The sequence below is a fragment of the Copadichromis virginalis genome, linkage group LG7 (genome assembly GCF_057382275.1).
Source record: "Copadichromis virginalis isolate Kocher_CV1m ecotype Utaka linkage group LG7, C_Virginalis_male_GT1.1, whole genome shotgun sequence".
Lineage (NCBI taxonomy): Eukaryota > Metazoa > Chordata > Actinopteri > Cichliformes > Cichlidae > Copadichromis > Copadichromis virginalis.
The window spans coordinates 10242681-10261052 of record NC_140624.1 but is presented as its reverse complement, the minus strand read 5'-3'; the positions used below and the strand labels follow the sequence as shown (position 1 = coordinate 10261052).

The 18372-nt window shown below is 42.6% G+C and overlaps 2 protein-coding genes across 2 annotated transcripts; one reads left to right on the top strand and one right to left on the bottom strand.

The window, feature by feature from the left end:
* Positions 1–3487: 3487 nt before the first annotated feature.
* On the top strand, positions 3488–5402 carry lepa (leptin a). Its single transcript, XM_085461652.1, has 3 exons — positions 3488–3568; positions 4139–4339; positions 4432–5402. Exons 2-3 carry the CDS (start codon positions 4190–4192, stop codon positions 4765–4767), a joined length of 486 nt encoding a protein of 161 aa, XP_085317778.1. The 5' UTR covers positions 3488–3568; positions 4139–4189; the 3' UTR covers positions 4768–5402.
* A 281-nt stretch (positions 5403–5683) lies between these two features.
* Positions 5684–18053, bottom strand: rbm28 (RNA binding motif protein 28). The gene is made up of 20 exons (XM_085461651.1): positions 17716–18053; positions 17425–17577; positions 17243–17343; positions 17085–17160; positions 16880–16972; positions 16697–16768; positions 16515–16608; positions 16195–16418; positions 16043–16109; positions 15817–15926; positions 15643–15716; positions 15054–15189; positions 12837–12901; positions 12546–12704; positions 12256–12405; positions 11996–12070; positions 11756–11885; positions 11398–11536; positions 11103–11220; positions 5684–6136 (listed from the first exon to the last, which is right to left on the bottom strand). The coding sequence occupies exons 1-20, from the start codon at positions 17831–17833 to the stop codon at positions 6002–6004; spliced, it is 2289 nt and encodes a 762-aa protein (XP_085317777.1). The 5' UTR covers positions 17834–18053; the 3' UTR covers positions 5684–6001.
* Positions 18054–18372: the final 319 nt, after the last annotated feature.

Below are 18372 nucleotides of genomic sequence, written 5' to 3'. Positions count from 1 at the left end.
TTACCACTTGGCAGTTAGATAGTTCATATCATTCCTTCTAGTCTTTCATAATACGCTGTTCCCGTTGAAAAAGCAGGACAATGTCACACATTTGTTGTCTTTCCCAGAAATACGTCCTCCCCCCCCCCCCCCCCCCTTTTTTCCATCAATTTTCACATTCTTTTACGTATCTGTTTATTTGACCCCAAATTTGGCATTGATTTTAATCTCTTTATGAGACCTCATGAGCATAAGATGGTTTTACTGTAAGTTACCTTTAGAGAAAAGCACAATTACCATCATGCCCCTGTGTTTTTCCCTATGGATCAAACACACGATGGTTCTTGGACTCTCTGACCCTTTTTCTCTTTTCATTTTTGTTTCAGAGAAACGAAACATGCTCTGCACACCATCTCCCCTCCTTAACATCTGTTTCTAAAAATAACTCTTTTTAGGGGAAAGGGGCCTTTAAAACATTTTTCCAAGAAGAGCACTGACTTTGAGAAACATGGACATAACTGTGTTTGAGCGCGACATCTAAAGTGCTGAGAAAAGGAGATGCTGATAATTAAGTTGCCGCCCACATGAACTCGTATATTTCACATTAAACAGAAACTTTTGTGGAAATCTGGCACCAAAAATAATGTAACTGTAAATTGTAATTTCCATCCATCCATCCATCTTCATCCGCTTTATCCGGGGCCGGGTCGCGGGGGCAGCAGCCTAAGCAAAGAGGCCCAGACCTCCCTCTCCCCAGCCACCTCCTCCAGCTTATCCGGGGGAATACCAAGGCGTTCCCAGGCCAGCCGAGAGATATAATCTCTCCAGCGTGTCCTGGGTCTGCCCCGGGGCCTCCTCCCGGTGGGACATGCCTGGAACACCTCACCCAGGAGGCGCCCAGGGGGCATCCTTGTCAGATGCCCGAACCACCTCAGCTGGCTCCTTTCGATGTGGAGCAGCAGCGGCTCTACTCTGAGCCCCTCCCGGATGGCCAAACTTCTCACCCTATCTCTAAGGGAGAGGCCAGCCACCCTTCGGAGGAAGCTCATTTCTGCCGCTTGTATCCGCGATCTCGTTCTTTCGGTCACTACCCACAGCTCGTGGCCATAGGTGAGGGTAGGGACGTAGATCGACCGGTAAATTGAGAGCTTCGCTTTTACACTCAGCTCCCTCTTCACCACGACGGACCGGTGCAGCGTCTGCATTACTGCAGCTGCAGCCCCAATCCGTCTGTCGATCTCCGGCTCCCTTCTCCCATCACTCGCGAACAAGACCCCGAGATACTTGAACTCCTCCACTTGGGGCAGGAACTCATCCCCGACCCGGAGTGGGCACTCCACCCTTTTCCGGCTGAGAACCATGGCCTCAGATTTGGAGGTGCTGATCCTCATTCCCGCTTCACACTCGGCTGCGAACCGTTCCAGTGCAAGCTGGAGGCCCTCATCCGATGAAGCCAACAGAACCACATCATCTGCAAAAATCAGAGATGAGATTCTGAGGCCACCAAAGCGAAAGCCCTCCGCCACTTGGCTGCGCCTAGAAATCCTGTCCATAAAAATTATGAACAGAACCGGAGACAAAGGGCAGCCTGGCGGAGCCCATCACCCACCGGGAACGAGTCCGACTTATTGCCGGCAATGCGAACCAAGCTCTTGCAACGGTTGTATAGGGATCGAATGGCCCGTAGCAATGGGCCAGACGCCCCATATTCCCGCAACACCTCCCACAGCACACCCCGAGGGACACGGTCGAATGCCTTCTCCAAGTCCACAAAACACATGTAGACTGGTTGGGCAAACTCCCATGCACCCTCAAGTATCCTGGAGAGGATAAAGAGCTGGTCCAGTGTTCCGCGACCAGGACGAAAACCGCATTGTTCCTCCTGTATCCGAGGTTCGACTAGCGGACGAACTCTCCTTTCCAGCACCCTGGCATAGACTTTCCCAGGGAGGCTGAGGAGTGTGATCCCCCTGTAGTTGGAACACACTCCTCCGGTCCCCCTTCTTAAAGATGAGGACCACCACCCCGGTCTGCCAGTCCACAGGTACTGCCCCTGATCTCCACGCAACATTGCAGAGGCGTGTCAACCAGGACAGCCCTACAACGTCCAGAGCCTTCAGGAACTCGGGGCGGACCTCATCAACACCAGGGAGTTGTTTAACTGCCTCAGTGACCTCGCCCCCGGAAATTGGCGGGTCATTCCCCTCATCCCCAGACTCTGCTTCCTCCTCGGAAGACGTGTCAGTGGGATTAAGGAGGTCCTCGAAGTATTCCTTCCACCGCCTGACAATTTTCTCAGTCGACGTCAGTAGCGCTCCGCCAGCACTATACACAGTGCAGGTAGAGCACCGCTTTCCCCTCCTGAGACGCCTGACAGTTTGCCAGAATCTCTTCGAGGCAGTCCGAAAGTCTTTTTCCATGGCCTCTCCGAACTCCTCCCACACCCGAGTTTTTGCTTCAGCCACTGCCCGAGCCGCATTCCGCTTGGCCTGTCGATACCTGTCGGCTGCCTCCGGAGTCCCACAGGCTAACCAAGCCCGATAGGACTCCTTCTTCAGCCTGGTGGCTCCCTTCACCTCTGGTGTCCACCATTTGGTTCGGGGATTACCACCGCGGCAGGCACCAACCACCTTGCGGCCGCAGCTCAATGCAGCAGCTTCGGCAATGGAGGCGCTGAACATGGTCCATTCGGACTCAATGTCCCCAGACTCCCTCGGAATGCTGTTGAAGCTCTGCCGGAGGTGTGCGTTGAAGATCTGAATTGTAATTTGATGGATGAAAGTGTAATTGCTGAAAGCTGCTACAGACTGTCAGTCACACTAAATACATTCCAGCATAATTGCTACCTCGAATATTCTGCGATCGCCACACTGCTTTAGTGGCTTTAAAGATTATAATGTTCACATAAACATGAACCAAGGTGCATTGAACAGCTTATTCAAGTTGCAGTGTTTGGTTTTATTTATTATTTTGTATCTTACTGCTTAATCACACAGTGATCTGGTTACATTCTAAGTCATTTCTGAAGTTATCAAACAAGTTCACAAGGAAAATCCACTCTGTTGCCTCACTTTTCCATTTAAAACGTGTGATTTTATTATTTTCAGTTATATTCTTGCTTATTGGTAAATTCAAAAGTGGAATTTCTCATATGATGCAATGTCATAAAATTACACTGTGTCAGTGCAGGATATGACATATGCAGTGAGTCAAGCAGTAAAAAGTTTCTTTGCACCTTGGACGCTGCGATACCTTAAAGTCTGCATATATGTAAGGATATACACATGTTCGACAAAAAAATGACGAATGTCTCCAAGAGGTAAGAAAGTAATAAAATTACTTCATTATCACTCAAAGCAACTCATAGACTTTTCTCTAAATGATGAATGTGTCATCATCAACTTCTCCCTGTCTGATGCAGTACCACCAGCAGATTTGGGGGCATGATAAGGAGAGGTAACTGAGGGGGCGGATGCGGGGGGAATGGGGGGTCGGAGAGAGAGGTGAGTAAGAGATGAGTCAACAGCTCTGCAATATAAGATGTCCTGATGGAGCCTGACAGTGGCATACTCGCAGACACCAAACCGAGGTAAGGTCAACTCTCTGCTCCTCTTTGCACGGCTCATTCACCTTAATCTCACAGGGGCGAATGTCTTTGTTTCTAAGTCTGTGTCAACTATCAGACTTGTGGTTTCTCCATTCATGAGTGCAGCTTTCTGATTATATTCAATTTAAAATGTGTAGTGAAGGATGTCAGCGACAAAAGTTTTTATAGAGAAATTCTTGCTTATTAGTTACATGTGTTTTAACTGAAGTTAAAGTTTGAAGTTGTGTAAAGGAAACTTGTACTTTCTTTTACTGTTCTCAGGGAATTTTGGTAACATTTTGGAAAACTGGAGAGACTAATTGTGGGAGCCAAAATCAGTGATCTTTGTACCTGTTATACAGACAGAAATTCACAGGTGTCTCTATCACAAATATTTGCACCAAAGTGGCTGAGTAAATTACTGGCAGGAAGCATGTGTACAAACATCTGTAATGTGATTAGATATAGATAGGAACTCATCCAGTTTTGTTTTTAGTGAGATGATATAGTGAAATTGAAAGAAAGAAAAGGATTCTTTATCTCTAATCGTTTAATTTTCCATTCCTCTCCTAGGAACACCATCTTCTTTCTTTGTTCTTTACAACAGTGGAAATACACAACGCTATGGACTACGGTCTGGTGCTCCTGTTTTCTCTGTTTCAAACTTTAAGCATGGGCACAGCAGCTCCTTTGCCAGTGGAAGTAGTGACAATGAAATCAAAAGTGAAGTGGATGGCTGAACAGCTGCTGGTTAGGCTGGACAAAGACATACAGGTAGCTATAGTTCTGTGTACAAAGACAGAATTTTTAGTGTTTGAAAGAGTCGATGTGTTATTAACCCTAATGCGTTCGCCTCCCAATTAAAGGTCCCAGTTAACTGGACTCTCAACCCACCTACTGATGATTTGGATGGAACTTCCTCCATAGTGACGGTCTTGAATGGTTACAACAGCCTGATCTCGGACACCTTTAACGGGGTCTCCCAGATCAAGTACGACATCTCTTCACTGACAGGCTACATTGATCCGTGGAGGCAGAGGCACTGCAGCCAACAGCGACCAAAGCCTGAAGTACCAGGGCCACTGCAAGAGCTACAGAGCCACAAAGAATTCATTCACACCGTGGGCATCGAGGCGCTCATGAGAGTAAAGGAGTTTCTAAATCGGCTGCTGAAGAACCTGGATCAGCTGGAGACTTGCTGAAGGATGTACATCAGGACCAGTATTTCCAAGCTATCGCCCTGATTGTTGGACAACATTTGTAAAGTCTCCATCAGCGATGCCTGACTTAACATTCTGAGTTGTCCACGTTGAAAACTTGATAATGTTTTGAACTGAAATTATTATTGAACAGGCACTTATTTATATACACTGTGTATTTATTTATATATGGTAATTAGAAGATATGTATTTTGTAAAATAATGGGTTTTTTTACCACAGCAACACAAATGTTTCAGGAGAAATTTTAAATGACACAAAAGTAAATCAGCTGTTTACAAGGTTTGTACTATGACACTGCTGTTGTGTCAACAAAGAGCTCTGAGTGAAGAATGTGTTTCCCATTAAGCCAGTCATCAAGCTGACTCAGCAGTGTAGCATTAAAACTGGAGGATATGTCATCCTTGGAAATTCCTGACAACCATCCTGAAACTTGCCAAGAAAGCCGCATGATGTTTGCATGAGAGCTGGAAGAATTGGGGAGGAGAAACTTTACTTCAGTGCAATATCACATCTTCCAAAAATGTCTATTTATATCCACGGATGACACGTTATTTTGCTGTGCAGCTGGCACTATTTTTGTTGCAATAAAATATCAATACATTTTTTAACAAACTGATTTTTGGTGTTGTGTGAAGTTCTCTCACTTTTGTCTAGTGGATTTAAGATGAAATCAGAATAATCAGGATGAAGTGAAAAAGGCACGTACAGCAGGTTAATGTATAATTTCATCGTGGGTGTTCATCTCTTGCTACACTTGTACAGTCAGGGGACATGAGTGGGAAGTGTTTTCCCAGAGCTATCGGCTTATGATTAACTGCTGATAAAAACTAACACGAGAAAAGCGAGCGTAAGGAAAACCATCGTAAGACACTAATAAATCTTTCAACAAGACAAATGTGAGTCGCAACAAAATACAACGCTTTATTTTCTCCTTAAAATCCAGGTACATGTACAAAAATGTATCCTTACATAGGTTTACTTCGCTGGTTAAAAGAGTAAACAGACAGAATGAATGAGGTTCGGCATGTGGGCATCAAGCTGTACAGTTTACTTTCAGTTTGACACAAAACCAACTTCTAGGAAAATCTGTTGTACTCTCAAACCTCACACAGAATGCCAAATATAGAGTTCCTGTTTTTCGGAACTTAACCTGACATACACACACACACACACACAGACACACACACATTCTCACATGTACACAAAAACGCACAGTTAACTATCGAACCATTTACTTCTTTTGATGCTGGCGCCACTGTTGCCCATCAGTTTCTTCTTGTACTGCTCCACCAGGCTCTCAAAGCGGTCTCCGTGCTTTTGCTTGAAATGCTTCTTATCCGTTTTAACCTTCTGAAAAGACACAAAACAACATGTCATGTGGTGTTACAGGACAATAAAACAAGCAGCTTATTATTTTATAAACAACAAAAAAAAAAACAGTTTAGGAGTACTGCTGACAGACCGCATGAGTAATGTAACTGCAGTGTACTAACTAACAGTTAGTAACACTTATATAGTGTGACTACTCCAAGTCAGGGATATCAAACATAACACGGGGCCGTAATCAGCCAAGCAAAGACTCCAATCTGCCCCACTAGACGTCTTTAGAAAATGTGAAGGAGGACATAAATTTTTGGATCTTTAACTGTATTATTATCCTACTGATTAAGACCTCCACCACAGCCATTCATATACACCAAAGAAAATTTGTTTGTTTTTTTCAATTATGTACAACAGAAATTTATTTTACACATACACTGTACAAATGAACAGAATCTTGCTGCTTTATAATCACAGAAAACTGGGTATTCAGCTGTCAGGACCTTTTCTCTAATTTTCCAAAATAATATTATATAAAAATAAATATAAAAATACTGCAATGCAAGCTGTTATCAGAGACTGTACTGACAAAAATGAATACATGAAACAGTAAGCTTCTATCAACATTAACCAACACAAAGACGAAGGTAGAGGAAAAGTTTGATTTCTTGCAAATACCGATCGTTAACACTTTGTCACTTACATCATTTTAAATTTTGATGTTTTAATCTTTCTTTTAACTGACAGTGATATTAGCTCCCTGACATTCATGTGTTTGCACAATTTGCAGTAATGCAGAGAGAGAGAGACAGAATATCAACCAAAAATCCACCAAAAAAAGACTATGAATCAAGTGAATCAAGTATTAGATCTCCAAGCAAAACATGAATAAGTACTTGGTAGAGAAATCCTTGTTCGTAATGAAAGCCATAAGACATTTCTTGTTGGTCTCTAAGTTTCTACACATTTTTGGAGGCATCTTAGCCCACACCTCTTTACAGAAACTCTCTAAACCCTTCAGATTTCCTGGCTGCCGCTTTTCAAATCGAAACTTAAAATTCCCTCCACACATTTTCTATTAGACTGACATCTGGCCACAGCACTCACTCCCAAGACTTCTCTGAATCATTTTATATCACTGAAAAACGTAAGACGGACCAGTACATGAGCAAGGGGATGTTGAGCAAGGGGATGTTGTGTGCACTGCAAGATTTCTAGACATTATGTGCGTTACCAGTTGCTTTGTACACATAGTTGAGATGAGGAGAATGTAATTGACTGACTCATTGTAATCTGGCTGAGTTAATGCGAGTTGCACACAATGACATGCAAATCAATTTATAACATTTATGTAGTGCATTTCAGGTTTATTGCAATTTTTGTGCAATATCTCTAAAATTAGAAACATCCTGTCTCAGAGTGAAATGAAAAACGTGGCAGGACTACTGTAATTCCTTATCAGAATGTCCTAAAAATGTCCCAGATATGCCTTCAGTCGATCAATGCTGCATTTGGACAGGAACAAGAAAAAGAGAGCATACAGTGGGGCAAAAAAGTATTTAGTCAGCCACCGATTGTGCAAGTTCCCCCACTTAAAATGATGACAGAGGTCAGTAATTTGCACCAGAGGTACACTTCAACTGTGAGAGACAGAATGTGAAAGAAAAAAATCCATGAATCCACATGGTAGGATTTGTAAAGAATTTATTCGTAAATTAGGGTGGAAAATAAGTATTTGGTCACCTCAAACAAGGAAAATCTCTGGCTCTCACAGACCTGTAACGTCTTCTGTAAGAAGCTTTTCTGTCCCCCACTCGTTACCTGTATGAATGGCACCTGTTTGAACTCATCATCTGTATAAAAGACACCTGTCCACAGCCTCAAACAGTCAGACTCCAAACTCCGCCATGGCCAAGACCAAAGAGCTTTCGAAGGACACCAGGAAAAGTATTGTAGACCTGCACCAGACTGGGAAGAGTGAATCTACAATAGGCAAGCAGCTTGGTGTGAAAAAAATCAACTGTGGGAGCAATCATCAGAAAATGGAAGACATACAAGACCACTGATAATCTCCCTCGATCTGGGGCTCCACGCAAGATCTCATCCCGTGGGGTCAAAATGATCATGAGAACGGTGAGCAAAGATCCCAGAACCACACGGGGGGACCTGGTGAAAGACCTGCAGAGAGCTGGGACCAAAGTAACAAAGGTCACCATCAGTAACACACTACAACGGCAGGGAATCAAATCCCGCAGTGCCAGACGTGTTCCGCTGCTGAAGCCAGTGCATGTCCAGGCCCGTCTGAAGTTTGCCAGAGAGCACATGGATGATACAGCAGAGGATTGGGAGAATGTCATGTGGTCAGATGAAACCAAAGTAGAACTTTTTGGTATCAACTCAACTCGTCGTGTTTGGAGGAAGAAGAATACTGAGTTGCATCCCAAGAACACCATACCTACTGTGAAGCATGGGGGTGGAAACATCATGCTATGGGGCTGTTTTTCTGCCAAGGGGACAGGACGACTGATCCGTGTTAAGGACAGAATGAATGGGGCCATGTATCGTGAGATTTTGAGCCAAAACCTCCTTCCATCAGTGAGAACTTTGAAGATGAAACGAGGCTGGGTCTTCCAACATGACAATGATCCAAAACACACCGCGCGGGCAACAAAGGAGTGGCTCCGTAAGAAGCATTTGAAAGTCCTGGAGTGGCCTAGCCAGTCTCCAGACCTCAAGCCCATAGAAAATCTGTGGCGGGAGTTGAAAGTCCGTGTTGCTCGGCGACAGCCCCAAAACATCACTGCTCTCGAGAAGATCTGCATGGAGGAATGGGCCAAAATACCAGCTACTGTGTGTGCAAACCTGGTAAAGACCTATAGTAAACGTTTGACCTCTGTTATTGCCAACAAAGGTTATGTTACAAAGTATTGAGTTGTATTTTTGTTATTGACCAAATACTTATTTTCCACCCTGATTTACGAATAAATTCTTTACAAATCCTACCATGTGGATTCATGGATTTTTTTTTCATATTCTGTCTCTCACAGTTGAAGTGTACCTCTGGTGCAAATTACTGACCTCTGTCATCATTTTAAGTGGGGGAACTTGCACAATCGGTGGCTGACTAAATACTTTTTTGCCCCACTGTACTTCTCCCATACTGGCTTCTCTTCATTGGCTCTCTGTTAAATTCACTGAATCAATCACATTTAAAGTCCTTCTTCTCACATACAAGGTCTTGAATTATAAGGACCTTATAGTGCTGCACCATCTCAATAGGGCACTTTGCTTACTGGAGGTTCCAAGAGTATTTCAAAGTAAAATGGAAAGCAGCTCCCAGTTTGGATTCAGGAGACAGACGCGCTCTCTACTCTTAAATTAGGCTTAAAACTTTCCTTTTTGATAAAGCATATAGTTAGGGCAGAATCAGGTGACCCTGAATCCTCCCTTACAGTCCAACCAGCCAAGGCTGTTGGGGTGCTTCCCATAATGCACTGAGCATTGCAACTTCATACACCTCTTTCCACTCTCCATTAGCCCTTTTCCACTAGTACCTACTCCATTCTGTTCAACTCAGTTTTTATGGTAGCAGTACCTGGTGCCAGGTACTTTTTTGGTACCTGCTCGCTTGTGTTCAAAGCTGAGTCCATCTGAAAATCTGACCTCAACAGACCACATGCCACCGATTGGCCAGTCAATGGCATCACTTGATGATAGTGATGCAACGGATCAAAAATCTCACGGTTCGGATCACGGTTTTACGTCACGGATCGGATCAATTTTCGGATCAGCAAAAAAAGAAAAAAGACAAATTTAACATTTGCTTATTTACTCACTGAAGTATTTTTTGCCTATTAAAAACATTCAACTCAAGACTCATTCCACGCAATTATTAAAAAAAAATTATGGTTCACTATATGGCAGTATAGGGCTTTGTATCTACCACTCAATTCAATTCAATTTTATTTATAAAGCGCCAAATCACAAAAACAATTGCCTCAAGGCGCTTTATATTGTAAGGTAGACCCTACAATAATACATACTGCTCATTATCTCGCACTCCGCTGTGATATAATGAGCTGTCACGTAGCTTTCCGTTGCCCTGGAGGTCCATCCATTTGTAGTAGTTAGGGCAACAGAAGATGCCTGGGACAGTTCAGCCATAACTTTGGCTTGGAACGATCTTGCCACTAAAGTGGACGCGCAACGGGATATCATAGCGTGGCTCAAGCACATTCATCACCCCTTGTTTTGCACAAAGGAATACGGCCTCCAGTCTGCAGCTAAACACCCCAATAGCTTTTGTAATAGCTTTAGCTTGGACCGCTAGCGCTGGCCATAACTATCTCTTGACAGACCCACCACGCGCACCATACACATACTCACGCACGCAGAACCTTGGAGTGGGATCGGTTCGAATTACGGATCAACTGTGATCCGTTGCACCACTACTTGATGACTAATTAGAGCGACTCCTTCACAAACATCAAAACTGTAATTTTTCAAACCCAGCAACAAGAGAAAGACCTACACAAAACCAACACCATTAGCCCGAGTCTGACAAAAGGGCATAGACGGAGCAGCAAGTATATCATCCCCTCGACAACATTCCTTTGTTGTGTTGTTTGTGTCGTATACACGTGACGTCATGTGGCTTTCGGACACATTGCTATAATGTCCCCACTGTCCTTAAACTGTAGAATTTCTTTTTTTTGTTTACAAATTTTCACTCGCATCAGCTCTACTAAATACACTGCAAGAAACACATTTTGAGTTAAGCGTCTTCTCTACCTTCAAATTTCTTCAGGTTTAAGAACTTTTTAAGTGTAAAAAGTGCAGTAAAATGGCCTAAATACCTACGGCTTTGGTGTTTTAAAATTAAGAATGACTACTTTAAGTATTCTGCCATCAATCCGTAGGTGCTATTTACTCTACAATGTTTTGTGACTATTACTCAAGATTACAAATAAACAAATGTAACACCAAATTTGCAAACCTGGTTTCTGGGCTGTGTGGGCTTCTCAATCTGTCGCTTCGGTCGCTCCTTCCTGGTTGATCCAGGCTTGGCTTTCTTAGGCGGGGGGGCTTTCTGCTGCTTTCTCTTGTCACGCGATCTGCAAAGGATGAAAGTTCCCATTGTGGAGTGACGGTCAGTATGTCCTTCTAGTTTTTAATTTGTGAAATTGGGCACATACACCTAAAATATTTGTGTTATAGCCTTTGTTTTCAGAAGTACAAAGTGACCGGTGAGGAAAAGACAGGCAACTACTTAAAGTAGTAAAAAACAACACCTGATCTTTGGTCCCTGATGGGAAGGCAAAGGCAGCACTTTCTTTCGTTTCTTCCCATTCTGCAAATCTACGTGTTCAACCTCAGGTGTGGTCTGGAAGCCTGAAAAGTGTTGGTCTTGTTTCTGGCCTTCAGGGACACCTGATAAATATAGAAAAATGCACAGATGGAGTATTTAAAGAAGAAAAAAATAAAAAGTAAACTTGACAGTATTAAATATAAGAAAGCACATTTATGTATCAGAGCAGCTGTTTTCAATCACGCACCAAAAGCTGTGATACTTGTGACACGCCCCTCTAATAAACCGTCATATCCAGTGATCAAATATACTAAATGATAACAAAAATAATCTTTTCTTACTTTTTTCCTCTGCCGTTTTCTTCAGTGAGGATTGTGCTTTATTCCCACCTTTCCCTGGTCCTTTTCCATCTCCGGCTGTTTGGGACTTGGGTTTCACTCCTCCTTTGTTAGCCTGATATTTTAAAAACTCCTGCAAAAATAAACACACGCTTACTTCCTATTAAAAAGCTCTCTTCTTGTTTTTAGAATTTCCAAAGATACTTTAAGCTGCAACTAACACGCAGATCAGTACAAACGTACCTTGCTTTTCTGTTGCCGCATTTCTTTTATTTTGAGTTTTCTTAAATCCTCCAGGGAGAACTCAACAATGGGTCTCTGCAAAATGACACAAAAAACACTTATGCCTGACTAATCTGAGACTGCTTGTGGGCCAGGAAAAGAAATATGAAAACAGAATTTGGTGCATAAAATGAAAAAATTAACCACAATGCAAAGAGGAAAATAGGCTAAAATAGTGCCGCTTCTCAAACCCTCTGCCACTGATTTTGGCACTTCTGTACCTTTTGTGAGCCAAAGATGTAAGGGTTGTTGTTAAGGTAGCGAAGCGTGGCGAGAGCATGTTCGTGATCCTGGAACTGAACAAAGCCATAGCCTAACGATTGTCCCATCACTTGACCCTTCTCGGGCTTCTTGTCATAGATGACCCGGCACTAAAAAGAGAAACAGTTGGTTTCACACACGCATGAGAAAAGAAATTACCACAACACCCCCTGCTGGGCACAAAATTTTTTTTCCTTACAAAACTGTGACAAAATAACAATCTACGTCAAGCCCAATGGTGTAGTCTCACCTCTGTGATGCGAACTCCCTTTACTCCTTTCACAGCTTGAAGGCAGAGTGATTTGAGTTTTTTGCTGTCCACTGACTTCGGCAGGTTGTGCACACACAGGCGAGTCTTTGACACAAACACGTTTATGTCCCGAAGCTTGGTCCTCTTTATTTCTTCAAACTAAGAAACAAAAAAAGGCAACAGCAAATAATGACTCAAAATGGAAGCAATTAGAAAGAGCAAGTGAAAGATTCATTATTATACAACAGAAATTATCCTGCGAGTGGAACTGTTTATCAAAAATGTACTTACTCTGGTTCTTTTGACCATGTCTGTCTCAGGTACACCCTCAGCAGCTTTGGTTCCTGGACGAATCACTGAAAGTTGAGGTGAAAGACAATAACATTCAAAAGCAATTTAGCTACATGGAGCCAGTGCAAATTCCTTTCATGCCCTCTAAAGCCTCCTTTGGGCTGTCCCACAGGAAAGATAACACGCTGAAGAAAACACTGTGATGATGTCTTTCGCTGTAGCTTCAAAACAATAGTTCGACAACACAGTTCATCAATCAAGAATATCCATCTATCCATTCTCTTTTTGCTTATCCAGCAGTTCGACCCACAACAACACTCTCATCATCAAGTTTGCTGATGACACCACGGTAGTCGGACTCATCTCGAAGGGAGACGAGGCAGAGTACAGAGAGGAAGTCCTGAAGCTGGCAGCATGGTGTTCAGAAAACAACCTGGCACTGAACACTAAGAAAACCAAAGAGCTCATTGTTGACTTCAGGAGACACAGCACCGACTTGGCCCTCCTCTACATCAATGGGGAGTGTGTGGAGAGGGTCCACACTTTCCGGTTCCTTGGTGTCCTCATCTCTGCTGACATCTCCTGGACAGGAAACATCTCAGCAGTCATCAAGAAGGCCCAACAGCGGCTGCACTTCCTGAGAGTCCTCAGGAAGTACAAGCTGAACTCCAACCTGCTGCTGACCTTCTACCGCTCGTCCATTGAGAGCCTGCTAACCTACTGCATCAGAGTATGGTACGGCAGCTGCACCAAAGCAGATAGAGTGAGGCTTCAGGGTGTGGTCAAGACAGCACAAAAGATCATCGGCTGCCCTCTCCCCTCCCTGATGGACATTTATTCCTCCCGCTGCCTCACCAGAGCAGCAAACATTATCAAGGACAGCTCCCACCCTGGCTTCAACATGTTCAGCCTGCTTCCCTCAGGGAAGCGCTACAGGTTCATCAACACAAAAACCCACAGACTCAAAAACAGTTTCTTCCCCAAAGCGATAACCACCCTGAACTCACACATGCACAGATAACACAGCCCCCCACTTCCCACTTCCTCTATGGACCACCACTGTGCAATACCAATTCTATGTGCAACAACTCAACTGTATATACATAACACTATTTATTACATATTACTTACGGCTTGTATATTGTACATTATATATATATATATATATGTTTTTCCCCATTCTATTCTCTATTCTATTCTATTCCAGGGGTGGGGCCTCCCAGCTACCATAAGGCGAGAGGCGGGGTGCATGGTACAGGTCGCCAGACCTCTTGTTTTTTTGTAACTTTGTGTGCTGCACAACAATTGTCGCAGCTGGGTTGAAGACATGACTGTACAATTGTGCCAATTTTTACCTCCACTTTAATGATCCTGCACACAAGCTCAGAGACATACTGACACACAGAGGGAGATGCTGCAACTGTTTGAAAACTTCAGAGTTTGTACCTGCACATGTGATGTGACAATAAAAAGTGATTTGATTTGAGTTTGTGGAAAGAACCCTTGATTTCCTGTTTTGACTTATAACTGAGTGGCAACACCCATCGTTTAGGAGAACACTGCAGCAGCTTCTTGCACCTTAACTGCAGGTATAAATGACTGCATCTAGGTGATGACACCGCGGCAGTAAGTAAAGCGACCACTGCGAAGGGTTTATGGGCACTTTGACACAGCAAGACAGAAGCATTCACACTCAATGACCAGTTAACCTCACCACCATTCAGTGCGTGTCTTTGGCCCCGGCCAGGCGCTGATTTTGAATCCAGGTCCGTCTTGCTGTGAGACAACAGTGCTAACCACCGTGCTGCACTAGGCACCAAAAACAACCTGGACCAAAATTCAAACCTGCTGCTAAAACCTACACTTCAGGTGCATCAGAAATGTGGTTTCAGTGATTTGAATGAGGCATGGTTGTTAGAGCCAGATGGGCTAGTCTGTATGTTTCACAAACTGCTGCTCTAGCACCTTTGAGATGTGGTGGAACAGGAGATTCCCATCATGGATGTGAAACTGACAAATCTGCATAACGGCGTGATGCTATCATGTCAATATGAAACAAAATTTCTGAGAAATGTTTCCAGCACTTTGTTGAATCTGTGCCATAAAGAATTAAAGCAGTTCCAAAGGCAAAAGGAGGTCCAACCTGGTACTAGCAAAGTCTAACTAATGAAGTGGCCACATAGCATATAGCTGCACATAAGATAAATGATTACTCACATCCCTCTCTGGCCAGGTACAGGTTCCTCGTGCCCGTTTCGACCTTCTTTTTATCGACCTTCAGCTTCACGGCATCTTCTCTGCTCACTGCTGCAACAATCATCAGCTTTCTGCCATGTATACGGATACCACCATCCTGCATCAAACATACAAATGTTTGCAAGGCTTGTCTACAACAAGGGTTATTACACAAAAGAGACTCGAGTGACGCTATAAAAGGGTGAATACACAAGAAATTTGTAATAACAGTGTTCAAACATCAATTGGACAAGTGACAGATTAGTAAAAATATTTTGCTTCAAACTAATAACCTTTAAATTACCCTCCATGTAGCTTGACAAAAAGTTATTAGAAAAATTATTTATTAGTAGTTACTATCAGTTAATATGTTGAATAAAAATACATAGATATACATTGGCCACTCAGAGCTATCAATGTGTTGTGCCAATTCTGCCCATGCTGTTTCCACATTCCAATTTAAAAACATCAACATTAAAAGGCCAAATTCCCAAGAAGTGGCTCCATCTAAACAGCGTGTGATTGCACAATAAGTCAAACATCATGTACATTACACTTGATTATATATTACCTCTGCCTCCTCCTGTGATGCAGCTATGCATTTATCTGCAGCCTCTTTAGTCTTAAACTGAGCAAAGGCACAACCTGCCAACAATAACACAGAAGAGTAAGTGAACTGGTTCTCTCCAAACAGCTAATAGACACAAGTGTTTCACTTAAGGACTTTCGAGGACTGTCAACTGACCTTTTGAATGTTCTGTATCTGGGTGGAGAACAATCTTTATGTAGTTAAGTTCTCCAAACTGAAGGAGAACTTCCTCCAAGTCTTCTTCCTCAGTGTCAAATGACAGGTTCCTAAATTGGTTTAAATGTAGGTGTTTAAAAAAAACAAAAGAAACAGGTCTCAGTAAAATAAACTGAAAAATAAACCAAACCTGGCTCAGGACTGAGTAGGAGGAAAAATCACTGACCTGATGAAAACCGTTCTGCCCTCTTTCACATCTGAAGGAAGCTGTTTTTTCGAGGTCTTTTTCTCAGCTACGGATAAAAGCCAAATACAGAATGTATGAAAACAACTTCAAAGGAAAGGAAATATTAAATATGTTATTTATACTATCCATACCTAATTTATCTTCTTCATCCTCTTCATCCATACTGCCATCATCATGATCTGAATCAAGGCTTTCTCCATCCTCATCATCACCCTCCTCTTCCCCATCATCATCATCCTCTTCCTCCTCATCTTTTTCATCATCAGAATCACTCACTTCACTGCTTTGTTCACTCCCATCTTCATCACCTGATTCGAATTCCTCTGTATGCTTCACAGCTGATTCTGAACTGACACTGTGGACAGATGTGGAGCAAAAATAACCAGTGTAGTCAATCACCTTTTAACACTCATGGCATATAAACAGAGGAATGCATGTTTGAGGTTCATACTTTTTCTTCTCAGGTGGAGCTTTCTTCTTTTCTTCATCCTCATCATCCATGTCACTGTCAGTGTTAGCATTTGCTTCTTCTGGATTTGTACTGGCTATGAAGAAAAAAAAATTGTGTTAATGACAACAAGCTTTATATCTTCTGGAACTAGAGCACACAAAGTATTTTTGTCATTTAACTACCTGAATTTGAGGACTGCTGTGTAGTAACAAACTTGTCCTTTGGTACAGCCCAGTCAATTGCTACAGGTCGGCCTGGAGATTAAATGCCAACATTTAAAAAAAAAAAGAAATGTCAAAGTAACAATGTAACAAGTCATAATGAGCTTTTTTTAAGCACACAACTCAACGGTCTCACTCATTTACCTTTTATCTCCTTCAAGTTCATAGCATTAAGTGCTTTTGATGCCTCTGGCACTTTTTTAAACAGGACAAATGCAAATCCACGCATCTTTCCATCTATGAAAAAGCATAAAAATCAACCTCATAACGAATCAATCCACTCCAAAGTCTGGCAATACTTCAACATGCTCACTTATGTATACATCTGCTAAGAAACATATGTATTTACCAGGTTTGAGGGGGATTTTGACCTCAATAACCGTCCCAAACTTTGCAAATACTTCTTTCAAATGATCCTCTGTGCACTGTAACACATGGTGTGTGTTAGCAAAGGTTTCTCAGTGTGCTCTGAGCTGTTACATTTAGTAATCATGAAACATACTGTACCTTAAAGCTGAGATTCCTTATAATAAGTCTTGCTTTCAGTAGCTTTTTCTTGGAGCCTTTCTGCTGATTCTCCTTTGGAGCAGTGACTGCCTCTGTAGGTGCTAAATGACATAAGTGCAAGGTTACCATGGAGACACAGGACTCTCCTAATTGCCCGTTTTGGAACATGTCTTCATACGAACCTTTCTTGTTTTTGTCTTTGTCTTTGATTTTACTCTTGGCGACTGTCAGGGACAGCTTCTGCCCGTCGTATTCTTTAATTTCTTTTAAGGCTCGTTGTGCATCTTCCTCCATGGAATATGTGACAAAACCAAACCCTCGACATTTTTCTGTCTCTGGTTGAAAAATAAATAGACACCACCAATATCTGTTATGTACATAAATATGTTTATGTTTGCAGTTTTAATTTAATTCTACTTTCGTACGACTTTTTCCATTATTATTGTATGGTTCTTTCGAATACACGACAGTACCTTTATCTCTGACCACGAAGCATTTCTTTACCGGACCAATTTCTGAGAATATTTCTTCGAGTCGCTCATTAGAAGCTGAATCTGGTAGAGAACCAACAAATATGGTGTGCGCCGCCATGGCTAACTGCTAACTTTACGGCGTGTGCACCAACTCAAAAAGTGAAATGCAGTTTAATACAAATCCACTACAGGAAGCTAATGTCTAAGTTCTCGATAACACGTTTATCAGAGGCATGAATACACGCCACAGAACTGTTTAACTTGGACGTCGTTAGCCACGGGACTAAGTCGCATGTTTACATGTGGAAGCAGCCATCTTTGAAAAAGAACAGAAGGGCATTCGTCACGTGCGCCACCTATCGTCCAGGAGGTTTCAATGTAGGAATAATATCTAAATTTAAATAAGCTGATATAAAAGTAAAATTCAGCTTCTTTTTGTGAAGTACCATTTCTGTCTGATGTTTGTTTCCACCATTACTGAGTTTCCTGCATATGCTTACTATTTACTTTAACTTCCCACAATAGCTGTTTTATTGAGGTGGTGCTTCCTGCAGAAAGCCTAAAGGGAGCATATGAGGATTGCGGTTACCAACCATGACAGCACAAATCCAAAACAACTGATATGTTGTTGATTTTCTTTATTTCCTTACCACAAGA

Coding starts and splice junctions, on each gene's coding strand:
- lepa (XM_085461652.1), top strand. CDS start 4,190: ATGGACTACGGTCTGGTGCTCCTGTTTTCTCTGTTTCAAACTTTAAGC. Junction 4,340..4,431: donor GGCTGGACAAAGACATACAG/GTAGCTATAGTT, acceptor TCCCAATTAAAG/GTCCCAGTTAACTGGACTCT.
- rbm28 (XM_085461651.1), bottom strand. CDS start 17,833: ATGGCGGCGCACACCATATTTGTTGGTTCTCTACCAGATTCAGCTTCT. Junction 16,609..16,696: donor ACAGCAGTCCTCAAATTCAG/GTAGTTAAATGA, acceptor TTTTCTTCATAG/CCAGTACAAATCCAGAAGAA. Junction 15,190..15,642: donor CATCACAGGAGGAGGCAGAG/GTAATATATAAT, acceptor TGTTTGATGCAG/GATGGTGGTATCCGTATACA.